At 35.3% G+C, this 9,101-nt stretch overlaps 1 protein-coding gene across 1 annotated transcript; it reads right to left on the bottom strand.

Annotated features, from left to right (window-relative positions):
• Positions 1 to 671: 671 nt before the first annotated feature.
• Positions 672 to 4,434, bottom strand: Smp_198180 (putative dna (cytosine-5)-methyltransferase; the record flags this gene model as incomplete). The annotated part of the gene is made up of 7 exons (XM_018796853.1): positions 672 to 842; positions 880 to 976; positions 2,061 to 2,254; positions 3,918 to 4,023; positions 4,056 to 4,204; positions 4,238 to 4,347; positions 4,380 to 4,434. 7 exons carry the CDS (start codon positions 4,432 to 4,434, stop codon positions 672 to 674), a joined length of 882 nt encoding a protein of 293 aa, XP_018651953.1.
• Between the last annotated feature and the right edge of the window lie 4,667 nt (positions 4,435 to 9,101).

Here is a 9,101-nt window from a genome sequence, read left to right as displayed (position 1 = left end):
TCATGTAATCTATTCCACTGTTATCATTGACTTATAAACTGCCTTGATTGGTTTAATAATTTCGTATATGCATATAAATATTACTGTATATTAGAGTGAAGCCTGATGAGGATCTAATCGAAAACAATATTGTTCGCTTATATATGTTGAACTAAGAAAACCTGGTTGGGGTCCGCGTGAATATCGTAACCAATGGTTGGAGACTCTGGGTGACATGGCTCAGAATCGATCACAATGGCGTAGGTGTATACACTCTTTATCTTCCCTTAAACCTTGAGATTAAAATTGCTTCATAACTTTTTCCTTCCTATACTATATCCTTATTTACAACCTTTCTTTATATACTACCACCACTAAATTAATTACTTCTATGAATCCGGTGTTCATCTTGTTGTGCTAATGAGGTATGGCAACTTGGACCGACGCATATATATGCCTGGTCCTACGTTGTTGCTGACTGACTGACTGAAAACATGACAACCGAAGGAAAATCAAATTGGTAGAAAGTGCACAAGCGGTTATCGTTCCAGAAGATCCTATTGCTGTACTGACCATCGTCAAAATAATCCGAAGTTAATTTTTCAATGGTTGACCGAAGATACTTTTTAAACCAGTTTGCAAAAGAATCCTATATGTAATGGAAAATTTTTTAAGCAAAAATACCATTTGTACTAGTAAAAGAAACTTACTTCATTTTCCATAGATGTCTGAAATACAGATCCTGTACCTTCCAATCGTTTTGAATAACCTTTTGTAAAACATCTTGTTTTCTTATCGCAAGATCTGACGATATCAAGTACACGGAAATAACGCTGAAGGCACTTCTCATCTAGAAAATATAACTTGTAAAAGGAGGCAAGTTAACTTATATAATCTTACCTCTTTAGAACTGTCACTTGGTACTAATAAAAACTCCGATATTGGTCGACAAAATTGGATATATTCAGTGAAATTATCATCTGTATGTTCTATGTGGCTTATATAAGAAAAATATGTACATGGATAAATACGTTTCGCAAAGAAATAAGTAAATTTTTAAAGGTCAAATATTATTAACAGTTTTAGGTTATTTGATAATAAAATCCCTTACTGAGTTTTTAGAGCCAGATGAAATAGTTATTCTTTAGTGAAAAATACTGGCCTAAAGGAATTTAAACGTATCATTTTTTTTTACCTGTGAAATATTATTGGTATCTGTTAAGATCTTTGTAAGGAATAATAATTTTCTTTATCTATTAAACAGGATCTTTGTGTAGACAATAAACCTACTTCCATTTTATGCCGATAAAGTTTAGATTCATAAAAATGGAAGATTTCAGGTTTATATTACATTACGGAGTACCTGCACTATATTTGATTATCTGCAACAAAACTACATGAGTAACCTTAGTTTTTCCAGTACAAAACCAGGCACTCAAAGAACTGTCCATGATCGTAATTGATTCATCTGAGTAGAAGCGTGGAAAAATGTGAGATGGATGAAATGGATTTGAATGAATAGAAACATTGAAACAGCTGCTTTTTTGAATACTGAATTGGAACAATCTGTGGTCAGTTAAGTTCATTGAACTGAGTATGAACTCTATCAGACAAATCTGTCATAGTTAATCACTAATAACATAACAGCTGGATTGGAACACAGTATAAAGTATAAATACATAAGCAATAGACTGATGAATTTCTTCGATAAGCTGATGTTTTGTACGGTTGATAAGCTGCATTGGATAAGAATGACAATTTTAAATCTGGAGATAGAAAGTACCCTATCGATGGTATAAAGAAGCAATGTAACCAAGATTAAAGAAGAGAACTAACAAGATACAAAGTGATGGCTCATTGAAATATGCACATTACAGGGACTGTGGTTCACGAACTCAGTCTGTTTAGAAGTTAAATTTGAGGATTGTTGATGAGTTATTAACTAGGCTGGAAGAGCTCCTAAGTATTTTCAGAAATCATATTGTTTTTCAACTGCACCATTATTTTCAGATGAAATGAGCTTCTTGAACACAAAAGAATATGGAATTCTACACTAATTATTGAAACTCAAAAATATTTACCTGATAACACCACTGCATGAAGTACATTGACAGCCGGGTAACATGGGTGCATCGATTGGTGGTCTCAAATCAATCGATTCTGATTTTCCCATTTTAAAATTTGAATTCCAAGATGATGAGCGCAAACGAGCAAGAAGATAGAAACGGAGGCGACAGTTAGGTATGCCAAACTGCAGAGGAGAAAGTAGAAATTGCTAAAATATAAACCAAATTAATTAGATATATAAATACAAAATGTAGTGCGTTAGTTAGTCAGGAAATACATTCAGTAGTTATAATAAAATGTGTATGTAATACATTCGCTCTATTCAGTCGCAAATGAAATTTAAATTTAAGCAAATTAGGCTATTAAAGCTTTGTAATGAAATCTACTATTGGTTTATTGTTAAAAATTAAGCATTTAGTTGTATGCAAATGATAACACAAACATCACAGATACTTATTTACTCACAGTTTTATTGGTAACAGTTATTATGCTTCAGCAATTTTTGCAACACTGATAGTAATTACTAAATATTTACGGTTTGGTGAATTACTGAAGTTTTTTAAATAAGTCTTCAGTAACACTGGCAAAAGATTCCGTTTTGCAAGAATATTATTTGTGGAAATTAAGTTGATCAGATAACTTAGGAGAATTAATCTTCATTCCTAAAGAACGTCTCAAGACAAAATGATTTCAGGCAACGGTTTGTAAGGTTCTCATAATGTAGACGTACTTGTTCAACAATCTTAATTATCACAAATATAAACAAAGTAAATTACATTCACGTTAGTAAATACGGATGGTGTGCGGTCACAGAAGAAAACCTAGGTTTCAAATGATAGTGGGATGTAAGTAAACGTCGTCTAAGAAGAGCTAAGTGAACCTCCGCCTAAAAGCACTATAAACCCCTGTCAAGTATACAGTGTTGAGTATGGTCTTCAACTTGTTCCTTAGATTATGGTCCTAGCAATTGACAATCATTCTCATCATATATGTTTACATATTTTAACAAATGATATGACTCAAAACCAGTTGATTTTTAATCTTTTTGAATTCCATAAATCGGCACTTCTTGTAATTACTCAGGAATTTTATATCTAATCTAATCAGGTCTCTCGTTTTAAGCTGGAATGATCGGTGGTGGATTCACCAATTTACACTGCTGGAACATACATAGACTTTCCTACTCTAAGATACAACGCGAACAGCTTTTGTTTACATGTCTCTATGACAGAATGGATAATATGATAGCTTTATGAAGGTCATATAACTTTCTAGTTGATTGTCCTCAAAACTCCCGTAATTATTTCTACGTTCCACACAATGATTCCCAAGTTCCATCAACGTGACTAGATTTACAAATTGCTGATATAAAGTAACTCTGGACAAAGCATATAATACACACTTAAAACTTAAATTGGTGAAAAGTAATACAGAGAGACTCGGACGCTACATCTGCTCTGTTAAGTCCCCTTCAATGTGTATGGAATTCAATAATTAAAAAAACTACATTAGTAAGCTAGATGGTTTATTTGCAAAGCTTTCATTACCGTTCCAGACAACGAGGACTAATGATCTACAGTGTATAATATTTATCCGGTAAAATGAAGTGAACTATGAACTGTTTCTTTGGCGACTGATAAAAGAATATTAGTTTGATATCAGCGAATTTGTCTACGGTTAGGTTCAAATGACAATCAGTTTATTTCGTTTAATGTACCGCATGGTTATTTTTCCCAGGCTGTTGTACTGTAAACAAATAAGTATACAGGAATGGTTTAATAATATGTGGAAGATCTAAATCTTAACTGATAACACTTAATGGTTTAATATCCGGCTTCAAAAAAAATGAAAGTAAGATTAGGTACTCTTACTCGATATTCATAATCACAACTGTTTAGCACTTCTATCAGTCGTCGCCATGGCTCAGAATGTTCAAATCCTTTTACGTTCTCAAGTATGATTCCTGCTGGTTTCAGACTAAGTTTTATTAATTAATTGATTGGACTCACATGCTTATTAGATCAAGAACATGGAAAAACGAAGAGCTCCTGTTATCTGCTTCACACATGCGTTTCCCCAACCTTGTGAATGGCTGACAAGGTGGACAGAGACTCCATACGTTTGCATTTAAGCTGCACACATAGTCTGGACTAAAACTCTAAGGCTTAAAATGTTGCATAGAACTAGTTACCTCGATAACACGATTTAGAGTCAATGTATTGGGGAAATTGTACTTATATACATCAGTTGCAACACCATTTATCTCTACGGCAGCAACTACTTCGTGTTTCACAGTAGATTCTTAAAGTAAGGTTAGTTAATGTTTTGAATACCTTTAAAAGCAATATGCATTCCTCCTATGCCTGAATACAATTCCAAAACACGCATTTTGAATAAGAAAATGAATAGTAGATATCTGGAATATAGAATAAAAGTATTTATTATTGAACAAATATCAAAAACGTTATTGCGAAGATTACACAGGTAAAATATATTACAATTAATAGTTATACACAGCTTTAATTCCATTACAACTCGTCGTTAAATTTTCTTTGAATGTTTTTCTCATTGCCGATAAAATTGTTTTTATTTCTATAATTATTTTCTTAACTTTTTATTAATATATTGCAACTGTGCATCAGCCTGAATCAACATATATTCGCGGAAGATCTGACATTATCTACATCCGTTTACCCTAAACATTCATACTGCATAATTATAATATGTGCTGTTAAAAAAATGAGCCTTGGTAAATTTAGGTTTTACTAAATTGAGTTTGTGCATGTTGATTAAAAATTAGTAAGGATGCCTTTAGTGCATAAATACAAATAATTGTGAAATGCAATTTTTCGTTGCATAATAGATTGCAAAACGTTCATGTAACCAATATTTTTTACCACAAAATATCAAATTTAACCAAATCAAATCATTAAGCCCCCAAATGCCCTGGTACGGCCGAGAGTGGAGAGAGTCCGCTCTCCCTCTCGAAATGCTCTCATATGGCCAGTGAATATATAGCCTCTGCCAGGGAAGTCCTACTCACTGCCTTATCGTGACGAGGGTGTTGTTTACGAAATTGAGAGGACGAAAAGCGAATGTCCGTTGCTTTAACCGGGTTGGTGGATGCGGAGTGTCCACCTAGGGGAGTTGGAAAACCCTGATTGCACATGGGCTCCAGTATCCTGAGGGAACAAATGGCGTACGAATCAATCATTGATCACCGGCTACCATAGGACTGCATCTCCTCACGATGCTCCACTGCCTTGTGGACTAGACCTTCAGGTCAAAGGCTCGGGGCGTGGTCCCCTAAGAAAACCACCTGCTTCAGTTTGGGCACCTGGGCAGTATCACAGCCCTCACACAAATCGAATGAGATTTGTGAGGTGCATATTTATCTGGTGCTTCCTTGTACCAATATTTATGTTTAAATAATAATAAGCCCCTTCTGTAAGCAGATGATCCCAAAGTAGTTTATTCATTTTCTCCTCATGAGCTGAACAATATGCAAAATTGCATCAGCATGGAGCTTAACACAGTTAAATGTGGATGGATATGCTTCGGTAATAAATCACTCAACTTAGATCTTACGATAAATGGTGAGGTGTTACCTAAGTTACATACAGTAGTAGACTTAGGTACTCCTACGATTTGTCGTTTACAGAACAAATATTGAAGCAGACCTACAAGTCTCAACATGTTACGGACTACATAACTCCAAACCTTCGTAACAAGGAGTAACGTATTTTGATGTACAAAGTATGTGTTCGACCACTCCTAGAATATTGCACGTTTATTCTTAGTAGTGTGAGCATAAAGGATAAATTAAAGTTGGGATCAGTATAGAGACGATTTACACTTCGTATTCTTGGAACTGACTGTACCTTGACTTATAAATCTAGATGTAATAAACGTGGGCTCGACTTTTTATGGAAGAGGAGACTCAAACTAAATTTAATCTTTTTCTTCAAAATACTTAATAAACTATCCTTTATATCTAGTCAAGTAATTCAATATGAAGAAAGTTCTAATTATGACATCCGTAACTCCTTGTCACTAATGAAACAAACCCATTCTAAATCATCTCTCTATATGAATTACTTTACCTTTAAATCTTCCAGACTCTGGAATAATCTACCACAATGTATCTGTAAGATAAAATCACTCCCATCCATTGTTCGCTGCGCTGATGCATACTGCTCCTCTGAAAATGTGTTAAATGTTCTAACACATGGGCGTGGATTTTATTCCACAAGTGAGACGGTAGGAACTTTAAATGTTTAGTCATTCTTATTACTGTATTCACTAAGTAAAACCATCTACCTGTTGTCACTTTACTTTAACAACGACCCTGGCAACATTACCTAAGTTAAATTAAATATCTAACATGAACAGTGTATCACTGAGTCATATGCATTATAGTAGACCTTACTGACACATTTTAATAATTACCGTTTTGTTGGTCTGTGCCCTCTGTTTCCATTTTACTTTCTCTAGTTGTAGATGATTATAATTAATTCGTTATGGCACAGGAAATGACCTTAAATGCACCGTTCATAAATCAACAGGATGCTAACTTAAGTAGAATTAAAAGTTCCCGTCCGATGCATTTTATTGCTGTAGTGCATGTCATTAATGTACTACCTTAACAATTTTTGAACTAGTAAACTTAAAACAATCTCATACACATGATTGCTTTCTACATGTAATGTTACTATTTATATCAAGCCGATCATGCCTCTAGACTGGGATGAATTCTGTAACTATTATTTTCAGAATCATGACAATAATATAATGTATTTTGTTTTTAAATGTTACCAGAGTGAGTGTTGGGATGTGAGATTTGGGTCGATAAAACAGTTTAAATCATAATACATTGGTGGTATATGATGTAAATGTATTACCAGAAGGAAAAAGATTTATGAGGATTCGGCTCTGTCGCTTGTATTTCTTCTTGCGAGTTTTATGCTGAAGCTTGTAAGAAAAGGGAGTTGATGAATGTTTATAAGCATACCACTCCTGTAATGGTATACCACTACATTCCAGAAACCAATTGCTTTGTAAGATAATTGTGGATTCATTTCGGATTTTATAACACCCTTACTCCTTATGAACGTAAATTGAAAATAAGCTTGTGATAATTTAACACGAAACTTTTCATTTAACCTCAGATCTTCGAAAAAATGTAGTAATATGCTTAAAAGTGCATTTTGAAATTAGGGATTACAATGAAATTAATTATAACGCATTAATAATTGCGAACAGGTCTAACAGACTTCGGAAAGAAAGTTTTCGTAAACTGACAAGGTGACTTACAATAAAACCTTTTAAGGCATGGATAACCAAGGTCACTGAAACCCAATGTAACGCAACAACCAAAAATTATGTATACAGTTTCAGTTTCAGTTTGGAAAGGACAGGAGGCTTGGTGGCCTGTGTTAGTCCTGGCAATGATGGTCTCTCAGCTGATCCAACTTTCTTTTGAAGGAGTCGACGGATGGACCCTCAACCACGTGATGAGGTAGTGAATTCCACTCGTTGATTATTCGATGGGAAAGTTGGTAGTCAGCTGACAAGTAATTCGTTCGGGGCTTGTGAACTTTTTTGGAGTGTCCTCGTAGATTTTCTGTTTTGGTAGACAAGAAAAATGAGGGCATATCAGGTGCAAATTTGTCATTAAGCAATTTGAAAACTGTAATCAAATCGCCTCTGATTCTTCTATATGACAGCGGGAATAGGTTTAGCTTGGTCAGTCTAGTACCATACGGGAGCTTCGCTATTCCGGGAATCAGCCTAGTTGCTGTTCTCTGAACCCTTTCCAAGAGTTCACTGTCTTTTTTTAGGCAGGGGCTAGCTGCTTGTATGCAGTACTCAAGTTTAGGGCGTACGAACACTGTATACAAAGTCAGAAACGTTTTAGCGTCGAGATGCCTAAAAGCTCTGCGTATGGACCATAAAGTCCTACAACCTTTGGCGGCTATTGCACGGCAGTGTGCAGTAGTCTTTAAGTCTTGACTAACGATGACGCCTAAGTCATTGTGTGCCTGGACAATAGGTAACTCAGTGTTATTCATCATGTATGTATCTGTACCCTGGTGGCCAATATGCATCACAATACACTTGGAAGTGTTTATCGGCAATTGCCAGGTTTGGGACCATTCAGATAATCTCTCCAGGTCATTTTGAAGTTCTAAGCTATCGCCCTTGCTTTGTATCGCTCTCCATATTTTGACATCATCAGTATAGAGTAAGACCGATGATGATAGTAGATGAGGGAGGTCATTTACGTACAGGAGGAATAACACTGGCCTCAAAACTGTACCCTGGGGGACTCCACTAAGCACAGTTTCCCAGCTAGACAACTTGGAGTTCACCCTTACTCCTTGTTGACGCCCAACTAGGAAGTCTTTTATCCACATCAATAGATTGCCTCCAATTCCGACATTCCTTAGCTTATATAACAGCCGGTTATGCGGAACTTTGTCGAAAGCTTTGCTGAAATCGATGTAAACTACGTCTATAGGTAACTTTTTGTCCTTAAGAGCGCACCAGCTTTCACGAGCGACTAATAAGTTTGTGAGACAAGAGTAATCTAAGAGTAACCTAATACGTATGCCAATATCCCATTATAGAAATTTAGCAAAGTGATACCTATTCAGGTTCTGTCAACGTGTTTCCAAACTCTGTTACGTATATAAGGTTATATTTCTCCACCTTTTACACAAAAACCTGATGTCACTTGACTATTGTGATTGAAAAGATTATATATATTATTCTTGGTTTTTTGTATTAGATAATTTTAAGTTTTGATATATGCGGGAAAATAGATATATGGGAATTATAATTTAGACAGTGTTTCCTCCCCCTATTCGTCTGTTCCTTAAAAGGTACCCAAAATCTACAAACAACCTACAGTCACCAATAACCGCACCCTTTGTTTGCTAAGCCGCAAAAGGCACTGTTGGGCGGAATATAAACGAACTGGTAACAACAGAGCGCGCAGACAATACAATCATATAAGGAACACGCGCACAAACGCAATAAGAGAAGACAGGTTT

This window comes from Schistosoma mansoni, chromosome 4, assembly GCF_000237925.1.
Source record: "Schistosoma mansoni strain Puerto Rico chromosome 4, complete genome".
Lineage (NCBI taxonomy): Eukaryota > Metazoa > Platyhelminthes > Trematoda > Strigeidida > Schistosomatidae > Schistosoma > Schistosoma mansoni.
This window is presented reverse-complemented; position numbering and strand designations above follow the sequence as displayed.